This window comes from Pogoniulus pusillus, chromosome 36 (assembly GCF_015220805.1).
Source record: "Pogoniulus pusillus isolate bPogPus1 chromosome 36, bPogPus1.pri, whole genome shotgun sequence".
Taxonomy (NCBI): Eukaryota; Metazoa; Chordata; class Aves; order Piciformes; family Lybiidae; genus Pogoniulus; species Pogoniulus pusillus.
This window is the reverse complement of record NC_087299.1, coordinates 1,159,261-1,179,700: the sequence shown is the minus strand read 5'-3', so window position 1 is coordinate 1,179,700 and position 20,440 is coordinate 1,159,261. Positions and strand designations below refer to the sequence as shown.

Here is a 20,440-nt window from a genome sequence, read left to right as displayed (position 1 = left end):
ACATGCACACCCTTGCACACTCACACACTCACACACCCTGGCACACTCACACGCACACCCTTGCACACGCGCACGTGCCCGCCTCGCACGCTCGCTCCCGTGCCCTGGCACTGACACGCGCAGCCCCGCGCTGCCCTCGCGCACTCCCCTCCCCCCCCCCACTTTTGCACACTCGCTCTCCGCTCGCGCCCACCCCCACCCCCAGCCCACGTGCGGCGCGGCACGCTCGCGCCCCTCTCCCCCCTGCCTCCTCCCTCTCCCTCCGCCTCCCGCCCTCGCCCCGCCCCCCCGGCGGCCACGCCCCCTCCCCGCGCCGCCCAATGGGCGCCGCCGCGCGCCCCCAGCTCAGCCTCGCGCTCTTAAGCCGCTTCAATGCCCCCGCCGCGGCCGCGCGCCACCGCTCCGCTCCTCCGCGCGCCGCTCCGCCGCCCCCCCCGGCCCCGGCCCCGGCCCGCCGCCAGCACCGGCCCCGCCGCCGTCCCGGGGCCGCCATGGAGACCGGCAGCAAGGTGAGCTCGTCGCCACTACAGTCGCGCCCGGGAGTAACCCCCGCCGGCCCCTTCTCGCTTCTCCCCGCTTCCCCCCCACTACAACGCGTTACACAACGGGCGATCTGGTGGAGGAGGAGGGGGGAGACGAGCACCGGGAGGTGTTTGAGCTCGCTGAGCCGCCAGGCGCAGCCCGCGCCACGGACGCGCCGAGCCGTGCGGGCTGCGGAGCCGCCGCGCGAAACGAGCGATCAGTGGGGGAAGAAATCGCCTGGGAGCCGCGGCGGAGCCCCGCGGAGTGGCGCAGCCTGCCCTCCGGCGTGCCCGCACGGGGGTCTCGGGGTAGAGAAACCCATTTCCAGGCGCGGAAGTCCTAGAATCGGAATCGTTTCGGTTGGGAAAGACTTTTAAGATTATGAAGAGCCAAAAAAGGGCACTTCTGGGCCCGTTTTGGGGGTGGCGAAGACGCAGCCAGGCCCCCAAAGCCTCAGAGTAGTGAGCTGGCCTTTGAGGGGTGCAGGGCAAGGGAGAGACTGTTGAGCGAGTGGGGATCCCTGAGACTCCCCCCTTATCCCCCGGCCATGCTGGGTCTCCCCAGGGCTTTATCTCTTTGCACCACAGTTTGACCTAATTCCAGTCCGTTTCCTCCCGAAAACGGAGTCGGTAAATATCAGCCGAGTCCTCTCCGCACCCCAGCACCGCACTCCCTCGCCCCGCAATAAGCTGTTCTAGACTCTTGGGGGGCGGCTTAGGGCAAGGCACTGTCATGCCCTAAATGAGGAAGGTGAGTTAATTGCGGTGGGGTCATTAACGTTAGAGCCCCGGCTCTGCTGTCCGGCCTCACCTCGGGCTGCTGCCACCTCCCCTTAAAATCTTCTCGGGATCACTTTGGGGTTCTACCGAAGGGTGTCTGGCGAGGGCTTTGTTTTGGTTTTTCCAGGACTGGGAATAGCAAACTTTGCTCGGTGGGCAGCGCCGGGTCGCACCTAACGAGCACCCCCCAGACAGAGACGAATTTCCACCCAATTAAAGATGTCACCGCAACGACTCCTCTCGTTTCATTCCTCCCCTAAGGTTTTGGAGGATATGAGCTGCTGGAGGATTTTGCTGCCGTTTCCTCTCCCCAGGGCTTGGCCCTGCCCCCGGTGCGGTGGTTTTGGGGTGAGGTGCGGGGCTGGGAGCAGGGAACGTGCCGGCCGGCAGCGCGGCGATGGGGGCAGGAATGGCAGCGAACGTTTTGCGCTGCTAGCCGAGAAATGCGAGGCGCTGCCAGCCCCGGGCCGTGCTCCCCGCTGCCGAAACGCAGCCAGGGATGCTCACCCTCCTCTCTCCTTCCATCTTAATCACTGCTTCATTTGGGTTGGAAGTGATTAATTTAGTGTGTGTGCCCTCCTCCCCGCCCCCCCCCAACTAAGTAATTAATCGCAGAAGCAATTTGCTCTGCTCTCATGGGAGGTTGCGGAAAGCCAGAATAGGGTTTTGCGAGACGGGGAGGGAAGGGGGGAAGAGTGGTGTGTTTTTTTAATTGGAGGTGGGGGGAGATGGGGACGAGCTCAGCCCTCCCTCCTCAAGGTAAATACTCAGCATTGGGGAGCGGGCCATGCTTTGCTGCCCACGGAGCTGGGCTCTTTGCATGCGAAAACATCTTCCCGGCTTGTCGCAGACGCTCCTGCGGTTGCAAAACTCGGAGGGATTCCTGTCCTCGTCCCCAGCTGACCTTTAAGAAACAGGGAAACAAACCAATCGAGTAACGCTGCTCCGACTGCGCTTCCCCTCCCTGCCAGCTTTCTGCCATGCCAGTGACCACCCCACTCCCTCCACCCTTCACCAACCCGGGGGGGGTGTGTGTGTGTGTATTTACTGCGCCAGAGACTGGGGAGCTGTGCCCCCAGTGCAGCAAACCCCCCGCCCCGGGTTGGTGAAGGTCGGCGCCGTGGCACATGCCATGGTTTGGGAGAGCTTTTTCCCCGGCTCTTGGTGGGTGCGTAAGTTTTTCCTGGGCTGGGAGCCAGCGTGCGGCCGAGTTAGCCCGGGCCGGGGCCGGATCCGGTTATCTGCGCTCCGGGCCAGCTTGCAAAGAAGCGTGCGGGATGCTGCAGGGCTGCTTGCCCCCCCCCCCCGCAGCCATCAGCCCTGAATGGAATCGCTTCGATCACCCCAACACCACCACCCCCTTCCCGGGGATGCTCGCTAAAGCCTCGTGGATGATTTTTAGGAGCTGTCTTTAAAATCTAGATTCGTGACGTTCCCTCCTGGGATGCTCTGTTAGTATTATTTCGGCTTTTAAAAGGATTATTCATTTCCTCGTTCCACCAGCAGGCAGCATCCCAAACTGCCTCTGTGCGGGAGAGGGGCTTGGCGGGGGGGTGTGGGAAGAAGTTGTAAGGCCAAGTGCAGCCTGGTCTGGCTCGGGGTGGGGCGGGGGGGGGGCTGCCGTCACCCTGTGAGGTGATATCGCCTCTGAGCTTCCGCCTTTGAGTAACAAAGGAAGCAGGAAGCAGCTAAATAACCCAGAAATAACACAACTCCAACCCCAATCAAAACAAACGTTCTGAAGAGAAGTGTCACACTCACCTTCCTCTGAGGTAGGAGGGAGAAGGCAACGGCGTCAGATGTGTCTGGGCTGTAAATGACTTTGTTGCACAAGAGTGAGACGTGGAACTCTTCTTGGGGTTTGAGTGTTGGAGTTATTTTGCTCCCCCCCCCCCCCAACTCCAAATAAAGCTGCTGTTTCCTGCAAGCAGTTACCTCCCTCCCCCGCCAAGGTGCCCCATGCCTGCTTCTGCAGGAGTTTCCCCATCCAAGCCTGGCCCTTAACAAGTTTATTGGTTTTTTTTGTCCCTAACTCCGTCTTAAGCCTCTCCTTTAATGGTGAGGTTCAAGCCGAAAGGCTCCCGGATCGGGCCGGGGTGGCGTGCTTGGAACTGGGAAGCCTGGAGCAAGCAGGAGGAGCTGACTCACAGTGACCCTGCTTGGGGGGGAAGAGCCTCCAAAACACTCCAGCAGCTCCATCCTGGCACATCTTTGAGGGGCTGGAGCTCAGGAGAAATACAAAAGGTTTTTGCCAAAGGTCTTAACATTTAGATTTGGGTCTGGGTTTTGTTTTTGTGTGTGTGTTTGGGTTCCCCCACCCTGGAAGTTAAAATTGCTGAAGTGCCTTTGATTCTGAATAAGGCTTGGTGTGGTTGGGGGTGGTGTTGGAGTGAAGAGCTGTCATCTTCCTGGAGCAAAGTTCACCAGTCTGGTGTATCCCCATCGCTGCGGCACAGAGCTGCTGTGACTCACCTGGCCTTGAGCCCTGGGAAGTCAAAAGCTGCTAACCCAAAGCTGAGAGGTAGCCCTCCAAAAGTAAAGGGCAGCCCTCAAGAGGCAAGAGGTGGCCCTTAAAGAACAAAGGGTGGCCTCTAGAAACTCAGAAAGACTTCCAAAGGTAAAGGGTACCCCTCAGGAAGTGAGAGATGGCCCTGAAAGAATAAAGGGTGGCCCCTAAAAACTGGGAATGACTTCCAAAAAGTAAAGGGTGGCCCTCAAGAAGTGAGAGATGGTCTTCAAGAAGGGAGATTTGGCCCTTAAAAACTGAAGGGTGGCCCCTAAAAACTGGGAATGACTTGCAAAGGGTAAGAGAGTAGCCCTCAAGAAGCAAGAGATGGCCCTTAAAAAAAAAGAGTAGCCCCTAAAAATCAAGAGGTGGCTCCTAAGGGAGGAATAGGTGCCAGGAAGTGATGGATGGACCCCAAAAAGTGAAGGGGAGGCCCTCTAAAAAGCAAGAAAGAGAGATGCCTCTCCAAAAAAGTGAGAGATTCCCCACAAAAGATGAAGGGCAGCCCTTAAAAAGTGAGAGATGGCCCCAAAAACTGAAGGAGCAGCCCTGAAGAAGTGAGATGGTCTCCAAAAAAATTCAAGGCAGCCCCAAAAAAGTGAGGGCCGGTTCCCAAAATGGGCCGGGGGGGGGGGGTGGGGGTGTGTGTGGGGGGTGCCTCTCTTGCTTCTTAGAGGGTAGCCGTAAAGCAGAGGGCAGCTGCCAAAAAGTGAAGGTGAGCTCCTAAAAAGCGAGAGGTGGCTCCCGGGGCTGGGAGGTAGCTCTCGGAAAGGTAGGAGTAGTCCCCAAAAGCAAAGCGAAACAAAGGCTGCAGAGCACATAAATGCCCCCAAACAAGCTCAGAGTCTCCCCGGACCACCCAAAGAGCAAACCCCCCCCCCCACGGCTGTGACTCCCCCGAGGTTGCTGTGCGCATTGCCGGTGCCGCCCGCCGCGGCCGCGCAGAGCGGTGTGCGGATGGCTGAGCCTGGAGCTGGGGTCTGGGAATTTTCATCTTCCTTTGGGGGGGAAGTGGAGTTCGGGAATTTTTCCTGAGGGGGGGAGGGTCGGAGGCCTTTTTCCTTGTTTTTTTCTGGGCCGCCACCGATTTTCCAGCCTCTTTGTGCCCTCCGGAGTTGGGGCATTTACTTCTCAGTCGATTGTGATGAGCAAACCCAAGTGCCGAAAGCTCCCTGATTAGTTGTGTTGGGGCCAAGCCTAATTAATGAGCTTCATTAATGGGCCTGGCTTTGTTCCACGCTGCTTTTTCCCGGCAAACTCGGAGCGGGGGTGGGGGGGAGGTGGCTGGGCCAGCGAGGTCAGGGAGCAGCCCTGGCTCTGTTTATGCTGTTTAGTAAAAGGGAGACGAAAATGCCCTCCCCAGTTCCGTGCCCTCCGCAGATCGCTCGGGAATGTTTAACCCACAGTGCCAGGGGAGCATCCCTGGTACCCAGGGTAACCGCAGAGAGCCCAGCCCCCCTCCCCTCCCCTCAAATTAAGGGGCTTATCCATTTCACGTGGATCATCCCAAAGCTGCTTATCCGGGAATGTCGGATCCTGGTGCTCGGAGCTGAGCGGCTGGGAAAATCTCCTGCCTGGGATAATTGGGGCTGTTAACGAAGGTGGCCCAGCGCTGGCCTGCCCTGACCCTGCTTCCCCAACAAGGCTGCGATTGTGGCTCCGGCTGGAGCCGGGAGGAAGAGGAGGCGGCGAAGGCTTTGCCAAGCAGCCAGGCCCTTGCTCGGTGACTCTTAATTAAGCGCCGGTGCGGCAGCTTCGTTAGCGCCGTTGGGCCGGGGGTGTCCGCACGCCGCTGCCGGGACGATGCCCGCCCGGTGCCGTGGGCAGCAGCGGGAGCTGGCAGGCTGCCCGCCCGTCACGTGGAGCCCTGCCGGCAGGTCCTGCGGGCGCAGATAACCCTCCCGGCCCGGGCTGCGGGCACCGCGTTCCTGGAATCCCCCAGCAGCAGCGGGGCTCGGGTGGCTGATGAGTTATTCATTTATGTCTGGGGAGCCCAAACCTGGGCTGGGCTGGGCTGGGTCTGGCTACAAAAAGGCCAATTCCTTCTGTTGCCCTGGGGGCTGCGCTCACCACCCTGCCAGCACCCATCCTCTTCCTCACCATTCCCTCTGCCGCGCAGTGCTGAGGCCAAACCTCCAACCGTGGGGTCAGTTTTGGGCCCCTCACTCGCTCCAAGAAGGACACTGAGGGAGCTGCCCCACGGCTGGCACCACTGCAGGTGAGGCTGTCTGGGGCTCTGAGCACCCTGCCCCAGGTGCAGCTGTCCCTGCCGAGTGCAGGGCTTGGGCTGGATGAGCTCTGCAGGTCCCTTCCCACCCAAAGCAGCCTCTGTGACTGGTGCCACCGGAGCCCAGCCTGAGGACACTGCCCCAGAGCCTGTGGCTGAAGGGCTCCCTCCCCTCTGGCCCCAGAGATGCTGCTCTGGGTGCCACAGGCACCCTTGGCACTCAGCTGCAGTTGGTGCAGTCCCCCTGCTAGGCAAGACCCCCCTCAGGGCTGCTGCCGCAGTTCCCCCCCAGTGTTTTGGGGCTCCCCTGCTGGGGCCCTGGGCTGGGCTGTCCCAGGGGGAGTGCCCCAGCAGTGAGGCTTTGTTGGGGGGCTCAGAGCTGAGCAGGGAAGGGTTTGGGGTGCAGGGGGAGCAGGAAGGGAGGCAGTGTGAGTTGTGTGGGCCTGGGGGGTGATGCTCTGGGCATGGGGGTCCATCCCACCTTGATGGGTGGGGATGTGCTGGGACTTGGGATGTGCTGGGATTTGGGATGCACTGGCATGGAGATGCCCTGGGGTGCAGGACTGGGATGGATTGGGATGTATCAGTGAGCAGGGCTGGGATGGAGAGAGGTTGGGATAACTGGGGCACAGGATTGGGCATGGAGAGGCTGCAGTGTGTCCAGAGAAGGTCAAGGAAGCTGGGGAAGGGTCTGGAGAAGAGGTCTGGGGAGGAGCAACTGAGGGAGCTGGGGGCATTTAGTCTGGAGAAGAGGAGGCTGAGAGAAGACCTTTTGACTCTTTACAGCTCTGTGAAAGGAGGCTGGAGTCAGGTGGGGGTTGGGCTCTTCTCCCTAGAAACAAGTGACAGGACAAAAGGAAATTACCTCCGGTTGCACCAGAGGAGGTTTAAGTTGGCCATGAGGAACAATTTCTTTGCTGCAGGGGTGGTCAGAGATTGGAACAGGCTGCCCAGGGAGGTGGTGGAGTCCCCATCCCTGGAGGTCTTCCAGAAAGGTGTGGCTGTGGCACTCGGGGACATGCTTTGATGCCCATGGTGGTGCTGGGTTGATGGTTGGACTGGATGATCTTAGAGGTCTTTTCCAAGCGAAACAATTCCATGACTCTGTGATTCTATCATCTCCCGAGGGAGCTGTTGGGTTCCCTGCACTGGACAGTTCCAAGCCTGAGCTTGCCGCGTTGCTGGGCCAGCTCATTTCACCTCCAGCATCACCTGGCGAGCTTGGACCAGATGCTCCTTGGGATCCCTCCCAGCCCCCAGCCTGGCGTTCTGTGGTTCTCGCAGTCCCTGGCGGGGGGACCTCTGCGCGGGGAGTGTGTGTGCAGGGGCTGTGCAGAGCTGCCCCCGGAGCTAACCCTTCCTCTCGCCCCTGCAGATGACGGCTCGCCTGATGCTCGCCGTGGGAGGAGCGGTGCTGGGCTCGCTGCAGTTCGGCTACAACACAGGCGTCATCAACGCCCCCCAGAAGGTGGGCACCCCCCTGCCCCAAAACCAGCCCCCTGCCCGCTGGCCTGGCTAAAATAGTACATCCCCCTAGGCAGCTTACTGCGTGTAATGGGATTTGTGAGGCAGTTGTTTAGCTCCTGCCTTCCCGGGAGAATTAAGTTTCCTCCTGACTTGGCCGTTTGTGCCGGGAAGAATCCCAGGAACGCCTGCAGGATGCTCTGCGGGTGGGACCTTGGCTTTGAGCAAAGTTAATTAGGGGAAGATCTGGGAGTTAATTAGGGTTTGAGTAGTCTCAAAGTGTAGGGGGTGGGGGGGGGAATGACAGCTCTGATGGGAGTTTGTCACCCCGAGGGAGAGAGGCCTGGCTGCAGGAGAAGTGGGATGGAGAGCAGGAGGTGCTCCCTCCGTCCCCAGCACAGTGTCAGGATCCTCTGGTGACTGATGGGTAGGGGAGAGCCTGCAGAAGTGTCACCTGCCCCAAGCTTGGTTTTCCTCTCTTTGCCTGGTGTTTGGAGGTGTTCAAGGCTTGGAAATGTCAGCTGGGAAATCCAGAGAAGGGCTAAGAGGCTGGCAAAGGGTCTGAAGAATGGTCTGGTGAGGAGCAGCTGAGGGACCTGGGGTTGTTCAGCCTGGAGAAGAGGAGGCTGAGGGGAGAGCTCATTGCTCTCTACAGTGCCCTGAGAGGAGCCTGGAGCCAGGTGGGGTTGGGCTCTTCTCCCTCGTATCAGGTGATTGAACAAGAGGAATGTGGTGGCTGTGACATAACCCAAGACAAAACTCCACTGCCAGGTGAAGGCATCAAGGGATAACCTGGGGTCCAAACCTGTGCCTGAGCTTCACCCCAGTCTCTGGTGCACCCTCCCATGTAATTAACATGCTGGGAGATTATTAATCCCATAATATTTAGCCTACAGAATCTCTCCTTGAGTGCTGAAAAAACTCCTTATGGGTGAGATCATCTGCAGAAACTTTCCAGACCCCAGGAAAGAGCAAAAGGGTCCCAAAGTGCCTTTGTTCAGGGTGTTGGTGGAGTTGTGTCTAACCCTGGTACGTGGTTGGGGCAGGATGCTGGGCAGCTGCAGGCTGCAGCCCCTGCCCAGCACAGTGCCAACCCTGATCACCTTTCCCTGGGCCCAGCTCTGCTGGGCTGATGGTGAAAGTTCTCCTCTGGAGCTGGCAGCAGTACAGGAGAGCTGGAAAATGCCTGGGAAGTGCTGAGGAGCTGCTCTGGCTCCTGCCCCCCTCCTGCTCTGAGCGCTGGCCCGCGGGGAGCAGAGTGCTCTGCAGTTCCCATCCTCCAGCTCTGGCTCCTCAGCACAGGAGAGACTTGGGCCTGTTAGACAGGGCCAGAGGAGGGACACAAACACGACTTGAGAGCAGCAACCCTCAGCTGTGAGGCCAGGCTGGGAGAGTTGTGCTTGTTCAGCCTGGAGAAGAGAGGGCTTCGGGAAGACCTTCTGGTGGCCTTGCAGAGCTTCAAGGGGCTGAGGAAACAGCTGGGGACAGACCTCTGAGCAGGGCCTGCTGTGGCAGGGCTCTGAAACTGAAAGAGAGAGATTGAAAGTGGAGAGAAGGGAGAAATGTTTGGCCCTGAGGATGGTGATCCCCTCAGGTTGTCCCAGGCTGCCCAGAGGTGGGAGCTGCCCCATGGCTGGCACCACTGCAGGTGAGGCTGTTTGGGGCTCTGAGCAACCTGCCCAGGTGCAGCTGTCCCTGCCGAGTGCAGGGCTTGGGCTGGATGAGCTCTGCAGGTCCCTTCCCACCCAAAGCAGCCTCTGTGACTGGTGCCACCGGAGCCCAGCCTGAGGACACTGCCCCAGAGCCTGTGGCTGAAGGGCTCCCTCCCCTCTGGCCCCAGAGATGCTGCTCTGGGTGCCACAGGCACCCTTGGCACTCAGCTGCAGTTGGTGCAGCCCCCCCTGCTAGGCAAGACCCCCCTCAGGGCTGCTGCCTCAGTTCCCCCCCCAGTGTTTTGGGGCTCCCCTGCTGGGGCCCTGGGCTGGGCTGTCCCAGGGGGAGTGCCCCAGCAGTGAGGCTTCGTTGCGGGGCTCAGAGCTGAGCAGGGAAGGGTTTGGGGTGCAGGGGGAGCAGGAAGGGAGGCAGTGTGAGTTGTGTGGGCCTGGGGGGTGATGCTCTGGGCATGGGGGTCCATCCCACCTTGATGGGTGGGGATGTGCTGGGACTTGGGATGTGCTGGGATTTGGGATGCACTGGCATGGAGATGCCCTGGGGTGCAGGACTGAGATGGATTTGGATTGGGATGTATCAGTGAGCAGGGCTGGGATGGAGAGAGGTTGGGATAAACTGGGGCACAGGATTGGGACTGGGATGTGTTGAGGTGCAGGGTGGGGATGCCTTAGGACTAGGATGCGCCAGGGTGCGGGATTGGGATCCATCAGGATGCACTGGGGCAAAGAAGAGGGATGCATTGGGATTGGGATTCATTGGGGTGCAGGATCAGGATCATCAGGAAAATGGGTGCAGGATTGTGTCTGGGATGCAGGATGGGGATGGATTGGGGTGAGGTTGCCTCAGGATATGTCAGGGCACAAGACTGGGATGCACTGGGATTGAGGTTCAGGATGGAGATGCATTGGGGTGGGCTTAGGGATGCGTGGAGGGATGCAAGGGGTGAAAGACACAGGATTGGGATGTATCATTCCCTGGCTTCAGGAGGTGCAGGGTTTGCTGGCCCCACAGGAAGGCTTCTCTTGAGGGCTGGGTCCAGCTTTGTGGTCCTGCCTGCTGCTCAGTGATTGGCTGCTTGTGGGGTGTTGGCAGATGAGATGTGGGGAGGGCACAGCCTAAAACTGGGCAAGGGCAGGTAGAAAATGCTCAGCTGAAATGAAATGAGGATGATAGAGGGGAGAAGCTCCCAGCTTTGGGAAAACAGCATTCTCTGTAGTCAGGGTTCTGCCTCTAAACTCTCACATTCCATCTCCTGCTTTCCCAGGAACTGTCCTGCAGCAGGAAAGGGGCTGGGGGGAGGCGCTGGGCTGTTATTTTTGGATCAGCCAGAGCACAGCAGCCTGGCATCGCTCAGCCAGGGCCAGCTGCTCTCACTTGGCTTCGTTTTTTTCTGCTCCAAGGCTCTGGGGAAAGTAGGAAAGAATTTGGAGCTCTGTGAGGCTCAGTGGGGTGTGTGCAGGGCCCTGCTTCGGACCCTGACAGCCTGAGCTGGGCCTGGGCTCTCCAGTAATGGTAACAGTGTTCATTTGGGGGATGTCAGGAGAAAGGCAGTCACAGAACCTGCCCTGGTGAGGCCCCATCTGGAGTGCTGGTTCCAGTCCTGGGCTCCCCAGTTTGAGAAGGGCAAGGAACTGCTGGAGAGGGCACAGCAAAGGGGTAGGAAGAGGAGGAGGGGACTGAAACATGTCTTGTGAAGAAAGGCTGAGGGGCTTGGGGGTGTTTAGCCTAGAGAGCAGCAGCCTGAGGGGCAGCTCCTCAGTGCTGATCAGTACCTCAAGGGTGGGTGGCAGGAGGATGGGGCCAGGCGTTGGTCAGTGGTGCCCAGTGCCAGGACAGGGGGTAGTGGGCACAGACTTGAACATGAGTTCCACCTAAGCACAAGGAGGAACTTCTCTGTGTTGAGGGTGACAGAGCACTGAACAGTCTGCCCAGGTTGGTGGTGGAGTCTCCATCTCTGGAGTCATTCAAACCCTGCCTGGACACCATCCTGTGCAGCCTGCTCTGGGTGACCCTGCTCTGGCAGGGGGCTGGACTTGATGATCTCCAGAGGTCCCGTCCAGCCTGCCCTGTTCTGTGATTCTGTTGGAAGCCCCAAAGCATCCAAACCTCCAGGTGGAGCAGGAGGCAAGCAGAGCCACTTCAGTCCTGATGAAGCCATCGGGGGCTTTGTGCAAGGATCAACCTCAAAAGCAGTCTCATCTCACCCCGTTCGAGATCAGACCTGATGTGGGCCTGGGCAGCCTGCTCTAGTTGGAGGTGTCCCTGCTGACTTGCAGGGGGGGGTGGACAAGATGACCTTTGAGGGTTCCTTCCTCCCTGCTGCAGTCTGTGAAACCCTGAGGTTTCTAGCAGGGCACAGGGGGCATTTCTCATGCCACCTCTGCCAGGGGCTCCCATTTGTGCTCAAAGCCACAGGGAGAGCAGATAGCAGAGTGTAGCTGTGCCAGTGCCTGGCAGGGGGCTGGGCATGTGTGGAACCCTCTGGAGCAGCCAGGGCTTGGGGCCACTTGATCTTCCCCTGTGTGCAGGAAAGCTCCACTGGTCCAGCCAGGTTGGGCTGAGTGGTTACTGAGCCTGTCGCATTTTTGGTTTGGGTGTGGGTCACCCCTAAGTGACTTCACTTGGAGCTTTCAGCAGAGGCTGGCTCTAAAAATAAACAAACTGGATCAAAAGAGAGGTTCTGTGAAGAGCAAGAGGCCTTGGGTGGTCACCCTGCCAGGGCACTGTGGGAAACCTTCCAAGTGGGTTGAAGCTGGAGGAGGGGAAATTGAGGCTGGGGATGAGGAAGAAATTCTTGAGAACGAGAGTGGGAAGGCACTGGCAGAGGCTGCCCAGGGAGGCTGTGGCTGCCCCCTCCCTGGGGGTGTTCAAGGGCAGGCTGGATGAGGTCTTGAGCACCCCGGGCCAGTGGGAGGTGTCCCTGCCCATGGCAGGGGGCTGGAGGGAGATGATCTGTTCTAGGGTTCTGTGGATCTGAAACGAAGCTCTAGGGAGTGCCCAGGGAGTTGCCAGCTGCCCCCATGACCCTGTTCATAGCATCACAGAAAGGTTTGGGTTGGAAGTGACCTCAAAGATCATCCAGTTCCAGCCCCATGCCATGGGCAGGGACACCTCCCACCAGCACAGGTCGCTCAAGGTCTCATCCAGCCTGGCCTTGAACACCTGTGGGGAGGGAGCATCCACAGCCTCCCTGGGCAGCCTGTGCCAGTGCCTCCCCACTCTCACTGGAAAGAATTTCTTCCTCATCTCACTCTCAATCTCCTCTCTTCCAGCTTCAATCCATTCCCCCTCATCCTGCAGGCCCTTGTCAAAAGGCCTTGGTGCCTTCCTCACCTTCCTCCAGCAGCTCTGCCCTCTCCCTCTGCCCTGTATTGCTTCTCTCTCTGCCTCCCATGCCCCGGGGTGCAGTGTGACCTCCCCACGGCCACCCAGCCCGGCCAAGGAGGTGTTTTGGCAGCGGTGATCTCCCTGGGCAGGGTGAGAGCAGAACTCGTCCGGCTGCATTTCCCTGGCGCATCCCAGCAGGTTTCCTCCCTGGGTGGAGCTGTGCCAGTGCCGGGCGGGCGGCTCCGGGGCCGTGACGCATCCCCTTGTGAGCGGCGCGGGCGGGCCGGGAGCTGGGCGACACCGCTGGTGGCACAGGCGACCGGGGCTGGTTTTCACCCACGGCTTTGCTTCTCCTCCCTCTTCCGTAGGTGATTGAGGACTTCTACAACCGCACGTGGCTGTACCGATACGATGAGCCCATCAGCTCTGGCACCCTCACCACGCTCTGGTCCCTCTCCGTTGCCATCTTCTCCGTCGGGGGCATGATTGGGTCCTTCTCCGTTGGGCTCTTTGTCAACCGCTTCGGACGGTGAGCCCCGCGCTGCCGGCACCTCGGTGCACCTCGGTGGCAGGGGGGCACAGCCTCGCCCCACCCTGGCATCCCAGAGGGGGGACTTTGGGCACCTCTCTTCTGCCACAAGCAGGTGTTTGGGTTCTTGCCTTCAGTCTCGCTGATCCCCGTGGTCCTCCTCACCTTCCTCCCTTCCCTTTGCAGACGCAACTCCATGCTGATGTCCAACATCCTTGCCTTCGTGTCCGCTGTCCTGATGGGCTTCTCCAAGATGGCTTTCTCCTTCGAGATGCTCATCCTTGGCCGCTTCATCATCGGCCTCTACTCCGGCCTCACCACCGGCTTCGTGCCCATGTACGTGGGTGAGGTGTCGCCCACCGCGCTGCGGGGTGCCCTGGGGACCTTCCACCAGCTGGGCATTGTCTTGGGCATCCTTATTGCACAGGTCAGTACCGGAGGAGCAGTGGTGGGGCTGCTCCCCCATCTTTGGTCTGAGTGTTCAGCAGGGGCTGGGGTTAGTGCAGGAGCACATGGTGCTGGATCTGCAGGGCTGGAGGGGTGGACATGGGGCACAGCAGGAGCAGGGATGCTGTGAGATCTTAAGGGTTAGGGTGGGCAGCATCACACAGTGGTGTCTGTTGGTGTCTGGAGGTAATGTGGCTGTCTGTGAGCCTCTGAGGGGTGTCCAAGCCTGTAGTGCAGCCAGGAGCAGCAGAGCTGGGTCCAGCTGGAGCTGGGCAAGGGTGACCCAATCCTTCTCATCCTCAGGTGTTTGGGCTGGACTTGATCATGGGCAACGACTCGCTCTGGCCGCTGCTGCTAGGCTTCATCTTCGTGCCTGCCCTGCTGCAGTGCATCATCCTGCCCTTCGCGCCCGAGAGCCCTCGCTTCCTCCTCATCAACCGCAACGAGGAGAACAAGGCCAAGAGCGGTGAGTGCCCTCTGCCGCCCGCCTCGGCCGCCGCGCAGCAGGCTCCTCGGCTGCCCCTGACTCCACCTCTTCCCCTTAGTCCTCAAGAAGCTGCGGGGCACGACAGACGTCAGCAGCGACCTCCAGGAGATGAAGGAGGAGAGCCGGCAAATGATGAGGGAGAAGAAGGTGACCATCATGGAGCTCTTCCGCTCGCCCATGTACCGCCAGCCCATCCTCATCGCCATCGTCCTGCAGCTCTCCCAGCAGCTCTCGGGGATCAACGCAGTGAGTTCCAGTGGGGACCTGGATGCCACAGCTCAGCTTGGCCAACTTCGCCTGGGTTGTGCTGGCTCTGAGATCTGACTTTTCCTCATGGCACGTCCCTGCCCTTTGTAGGTCTTCTACTACTCCACCAGCATCTTCGAGAAGTCTGGTGTGGAGCAGCCTGTCTATGCCACCATCGGCTCTGGTGTGGTGAACACAGCTTTCACGGTTGTTTCGGTGAGTTTTGGCCTGTCGGGGGAGGAGGAGGAGGAGGAAGAGGAGGAGGAGGAGGAGGAGGACGGGCTTTCCCCTAGCTGGAGATGTGCTGATGGATACTTGTCTCCTTCCAACAGCTCTTTGTGGTGGAACGAGCTGGGCGCAGGACCCTGCACCTCATCGGCCTGGCGGGCATGGCTGGGTGCGCCGTGCTCATGACCATCGCCCTGACGCTGCTGGTGAGTGGTGTGGTGGGTGCTGATGGGGACGGGTGGGCTGAAAGGAGGTCCTCTGTGCTGACCCTCGCTGTGGTGGCTTGGGGGAGGAGGAGATCTGTTTGGAGAGGGGGAAGGACTTGCTCTCCTGGAGGTGATGGCTGCATGGTCCCTGCTGCCCACAGCTCTCTGGAGGTCCCAGAATTCCAGTTTCCAGTCTGGAGAAAGCTCTCAGCTTCTGCCAGCACCGTGCCTGAGCCCCATCTTCCGGGGTGGCCTTTGTCCTCCTTCACTGATCTGACCTTCTGTCTCTCCCCTGGACTAGGACCAAATGCCCTGGATGTCCTACCTCAGCATTGTGGCCATCTTCGGGTTCGTGGCCTTCTTTGAGATTGGCCCAGGCCCCATCCCCTGGTTTATCGTGGCAGAACTCTTCAGCCAAGGCCCTCGTCCGGCTGCCTTCGCCGTTGCTGGGCTGTCCAACTGGACTTCCAACTTCATCGTGGGCATGGGCTTCCAGTACATCGCGGTAATGCCCCCTGCTGCTGCCGTGGGACGGGGCTGGGCACACTGCTGCACACTGCTGCTTGGGCTCTGTGGTTGCTCTAGAGCCCTAAAGCCTGGAATGAGATTTCCAGTGAGGGTGGGGAGACACTGGAACAGGTTGCCCAGGAGTTGTGGCTGCCCCCTCCCTGGAGGTGCTCAAGGCTGGGCTGGATGAGGCCTTGAGCAACCTGGGCTGGTGGGAGGTGTCCCTGCCCGTGGCAGGGGGGCTGGAACTGGATGAGCTTTAAGGTCCCTTCCAGCCCAAACCATTCTGGGATTCTATGAATCCGTGAGGTGAAGGTGATGGGGGATGGGCACAGGATCTGGATGGTCTTGGTGGTCCTTACATGTCCTTTCCAACCTCAGATGTTCTGCAGAGGGGAAGTAGGACTCAGCTGCTGGACCAAGGTGCCAGAACAGGCACTGGTAGATAAAGAGTGGCTGCCAGGAGGATGGAGACTCCCTTTTTACAAGGAGTCCCATGGAGAAAACAAGTCGGGGTTGGGGGATGGCCCATGGGGACAAAGTCAGTGGTGGGAAGATTCCCAACGGGCTCCAGAAGAGAATGTTTGCCTTTGAGAACAGTTGGAGGTTGGCATCATCTCTAAGGGAAGTAGTGAAGTCCCCTACACTGGGCACTTTTAAGCCTCAGCTTGCCAGGCTGCTGGGCCAGCTCATTGCAGCTAGACTGTCACCTGGAAGGGTTGGAGCAGATGATCCTTGGGGTCCCTTCCAAGGTGGCATTCTGGGGTTCTCAGCTGTTGTGTGCATGGTTCATCAGCCAGCGCCCAGCATCCCACGCCTGGCACAGTCTCCATCCATCCATCCATCCATCCATCCATCCATCCATCCATCCACCCACTCACCCCTTCTTTCTCTTCCCTCTTCCCCAGCAACTCTGCGGCTCCTACGTCTTCATCATCTTCACGGTGCTGCTCGTCCTCTTCTTCATCTTCACCTACTTCAAGGTGCCCGAGACCAAGGGTCGGACCTTCGACGAGATCGCTTCGGGCTTCCGGCAGGGGGGCGCGAGCCAGAGCGACAAAACCCCGGACGAGTTCCACAGCTTGGGCGCCGACTCCCAGGTGTGACCTGCCCAGCTGTGACCTGCTGCTGGCCCTGCCCGTGGCCGCTCGCCCACCTCCTCCTGAGTCCTTGGCTTCTCCTCTCTGGCACCGCTCTGTGTACAGGTGCCAGGCCCGCGGGGCACCCCCTCGCCCCCTGGCCTGGCAGGGACAGACTCACCGATTTTACCCTTCTCTGGCAGTTTGGGTTTTGCCTGTTAGGAACAGTTTTTATTTTGGGGTTTGTTTTTAATAATTCCTGTTTTTTTAGCTGGTTTCGCGTCCAGGATTTCAAAAGAGGTTTGGTGAAACCACCCAGGGTGGCCCCCAAAGCCCCCTCCAGGAGGGCTGTGCCGACGCGATAGGTTCCCGAAGGAGAGCTCCTGTAGCCCAGGGCTTTCCAGCTGGGAGCATCCTTTTGTGGTTTGGGGTTATTTGGGGTTTTTTTAACCTTCTAATCGTAGCCAAATCAGGTAAAAATCGACTAAACCTGCAGCAGCCCCTGGGGGTTTAACCGAGGAGTCCTCTCTGAAAGCAGCCTGCTGGATTCCGCTCCCCCGCCCAGGCTGGGCTGGAGCCGCTCTGAGGATTCGCAGCTTCGCGGATTGCATCCGGTTGGAAGGGACCCTCGAAGGTCGTCTTGTCCAACCCCCTTGCAGTGGACAGGGACATCTCCAACTAGAGCAGGCTGCCCGGGGCCGCACCTGGCGGTCCAGTTTGGCTGGGCTGCGGCTGGGAGGGGCCGCGGGGAGGGGCCGAGGGGAGGGGCCGATCGCTTTGCTTTGGGGTGCATCTCGGCAATATTTGCCTCCGCCCACACACTACAGCGACCCCTTCCCTGCTGCCGCCTCTGGACCGCATCACAGAATCACAGCTTCGGTTGGAAGAGACCTCCGAGCTCATCCAGCACCGCAAGGTCACCACTAAACCCTGTCCCTAAGCACCAGGCACGCAGGTCGCTTACCCGCCCCGGGGGACGGTGACTCCAGCGCTGCCCTGGGCAGACCATTCCAACGTTTGAGAACCCTTCCAGTGAAGAAATCTTCCCTGGTCTCCAACCTTAAACCTCCCCTGGCACAGCTTTGGCCTTCCCCAAACCCCTCCTCCCCTCCACCTCTCCCCACACAGCCTTCCCCCATGCTCAGCGGGCGGCTCCCTCCGCCCCTGCTCTGTGTATAGACTGGAAGATATTTATATTATATATATTTTTGTTGGATGGTTGTTAATAGTAGAAACCTTTTAAGTTATAGCTTTTTTTTTTGGGCTTTCCCCCCCCACCTTCTCCTCTGACTTTCACCAGCGATGTACTGTAAATAGTCTCGGCGACAATTCACACACCAAGGTACCGAGGGACGGAGCCCAGAGCGGCCGCGACAGCTTTGCCCGGGGGGCAGGATGCCCTCTGCATAGTCATTACCTGCACTGTAGTTGTATCTCTTGCACTGAGGCCCAGGAGCATATTAAACCCTCCCCAAGACACTTCCCCCTTTTCCCAGCACCTACAAAAAGGTTTCTCTCTCTTCTCTCTCCCCCTCCCCTCCCTCCCTCCCTGCGCAGCTGCTGAGGGAGCGCCTGGCACATTCCCCCCAGCCACGGGAGGGTTGGGTTGGGTTGGTTTGGGTTGGTTTGGGTTGGTTTGGTGGTTTTGTTTTTTTTTTTAACAGAGAATTCCTTTTTTTTTTTTTTTTTTAATTTATTTCTCTGGTTCGGACCCAGACAGGAAAGAAATGAAAAGGTTTTTGTTTGGGGGGGAGGGATGGAGGGCAATTAAAGAAAAAAAACCAGTCCACCTCAGCCCACCTCTGTCCTCTCCCGCCCTGTGCCGGAGCTGGGCGGCTGTGCCAGCGCGGTGCCCGCCCTGCGCTGGGCTGGGCTGGGAAGCGGTGCCGGCGGCGGTGCCAAGCGCAGGGGTGTGGTGTGCGAACAATAAACCAGGATGGATGCAGCGACCCAGCCCCGCGCCTCCTGTGCCTTCATTGCGGCCCGGCCGGGCTCTGCCCTCCCCCTCCAGCCTGGCTTCCAGGCTCGCTCCTGGCTTTGGGCTTTGCTGCCAGCAGAGTAGGCTTGGGACCTGCTGCCTGCAGCCATGACCAATGCTCTGTGTCTGCACTGCACCCCAGAGTCTGCCCCTTTGCTCTGCCCCTGCGGTGTGATGAGTTCCAAACCCAGCCCCAACTGCCCACGGGGTGTGAGGAGCTCCAAACCCAGCCCCAACTGCCCATGGGGTGTGATGAGCTCCAAACCCAGCCCCAACTGCTCATGGGGTGTGAGGAGCTCCAAACCTAACCCTGACTGCCCATGGGGTGTGATGAGCTCCAAACCTAAGCCTGACTGCCCATGGGGTGTGATGAGCTCCAAACCTAAGCCTGACTGCCCATGGGGTGTGATGAGCTCCAAACCTAAGCCTGACTGCCCATGGGGTGTGATGAGCTCCAAACCTAAGCCTGACTGCCCATGGGGTGTGATGAGCTCCAAACCTAAGCCTGACTGCCCATGGGGTGTGATGAGCTCCAAACCTAAGCCTGACTGCCCATGGGGTGTGATGAGCTCCAAACCCAGCCCCAACTGCCCATGGGGTGTGAGGAGCTCCAAACCTAACCCCAACTGCCCATGGGGTGTGATGAGCTCCAAACCTAAGCCTGACTGCCCATGGGGTGTGATGAGCTCCAAACCTAACTCCTGACTGCCCATGGGGTGTGATGAGCTCCAAACCTAACTCCTGACTGCCCATGGGGTGTGATGAGCTCCAAACCTAAGCCTGACTGCCCATGGGGTGTGATGAGCTCCAAACCTAACCCTGACTGCCCATGGGGTGTGATGAGCTCCCAGCCTGCCCCTGGCTCTGCCTGTAGAGTTCACAGAATCCCAGGCTGGTTTGGGTTGGATGAGACCTCAAAGGTGCCTGGTTCCAGGTGCCCCCTGCCACGGGCAGCAACATCTACATTGCTCAAGGCCCTGTCCAACCTGGTCTGGAACGTCTCCAGGCTTGGACTCTCCACAGCTTCTCTGGGCAACCTGTTCCAGAGCCTCCCCACCTGCATGGGGAAGAGTTTCTTTCCCCTGTCCAATCTCAATCCAGTTTGTCCTGGTTAGAAGCTATCAGCTCTCATCCTGTCACTCCATGGCGTTGTCAGAAGTTCCTCCCCAGCTCTTCTGTGGCCCCCTTCAAAAGCTGCAAGGCTGCTCCAAGGTCTCCCTGGAGCCTTCTCCAGGCTGAACAAGCCCAGCTCAGGCTGTCTCTGTAGTTGTGGCAATCGATTGTCTGCTCTGGGCCAGGGCTCTTGCTGCCAGCACCAGAGCCAGGTGGGGAGGGAGAAAGTTTGCTGCCACTGCTGCTGCTTCTAGGTGGATTTCTCCTCCCCCTTGAACTGCCAAGGTGCAAAGAGCTGCAAGTCTGAACCCTTTGAGGCAAAGAAATGCTGACCCTGGTCACTTCAGGCTTCCCAGTTCTATTTCCTGGCTTTGCCCTGAGGGGCAGGTCCTGGAGAAGGCTGCTGCAGGAAACAGCTCCTGGAAAACTTTCCGGCTCCTCGGAAGGCTCTGAGCTTGCCCAGGGCTCCTCCCGCAGCCCAGACCAACGTTTCCCTTGCCAGCCCTTGCCCATCGCAGCTCCTGGAGCCGCTCAGTTCCATGCAGAGTTCATTCTGACACTGTCCCTGGGCCGGGAGCAGTGGCACCGAGCCGCAGCTCAGCCCTGCTCCAGTGTCCCCAGGGATTACCACTGCAGCTCCAAATCCCAGGCCACCGTGACCCGAATCCTCCATGCCCTGAGGCACTGTGCCAAGAAGTGCTGTCCCCGGTGCCCCCTCCTCCTCCAGCATTCTCCACCCCACAGGCTTGCTGCTTCCAGCCAACTGGGGGACCTGCTGAGGTCCTGCTGAGGGTGGATGTTCCCACCAGTGTCTCCCGTGGGAGCATTTGGAGCTCTCCCACCTCTTCCCCTGAGCCTGTTTCCTGCTGTGATCACTCCACCCCAGGCCGTGTCACTGAGCACCGCCTGCAGCGGTGGCTTCCCCTTGGCCAGCAGCCCCCAGCCTTTCCGACTGCTCAGCTGCAGCAGGACGAGGCAGTTGAGGAGAGCTCAGCTCCATCCCAGCCCAGGAGGCAATGAACCATGAGCACAAATCCTTAGGCTTAGAGCTCAGCTGGGCTCAGCCCTCTGCAGCAGGAGCTTCCCTTCACCCCTGCCCCAGCTGTGGGAGGCTGTCACATGCC

The 20,440-nt window shown here is 59.5% G+C and overlaps 1 protein-coding gene and 1 long non-coding RNA gene across 2 annotated transcripts; both read left to right on the top strand.

The window, feature by feature from the left end:
- The first annotated feature begins 444 nt into the window (after positions 1 to 444).
- Positions 445 to 18,179, top strand: SLC2A1 (solute carrier family 2 member 1). Its single transcript, XM_064171711.1, has 10 exons — positions 445 to 509; positions 7,410 to 7,502; positions 12,865 to 13,025; positions 13,212 to 13,452; positions 13,776 to 13,938; positions 14,018 to 14,205; positions 14,317 to 14,421; positions 14,538 to 14,639; positions 14,941 to 15,144; positions 16,055 to 18,179. Exons 1-10 carry the CDS (start codon positions 492 to 494, stop codon positions 16,250 to 16,252), a joined length of 1,473 nt encoding a protein of 490 aa, XP_064027781.1. The 5' UTR covers positions 445 to 491; the 3' UTR covers positions 16,253 to 18,179.
- On the top strand, positions 516 to 1,535 carry LOC135190373 (uncharacterized). The gene is made up of 2 exons (XR_010308498.1): positions 516 to 1,272; positions 1,429 to 1,535. It is a non-coding gene; the product is annotated as an uncharacterized LOC135190373 (long non-coding RNA).
- Positions 18,180 to 20,440: the final 2,261 nt, after the last annotated feature.

Coding starts and splice junctions, on each gene's coding strand:
- SLC2A1 (XM_064171711.1), top strand. Junction 14,206..14,316: donor AGCTCTCGGGGATCAACGCA/GTGAGTTCCAGT, acceptor TGCCCTTTGTAG/GTCTTCTACTACTCCACCAG. Junction 14,640..14,940: donor CCATCGCCCTGACGCTGCTG/GTGAGTGGTGTG, acceptor CCCCTGGACTAG/GACCAAATGCCCTGGATGTC.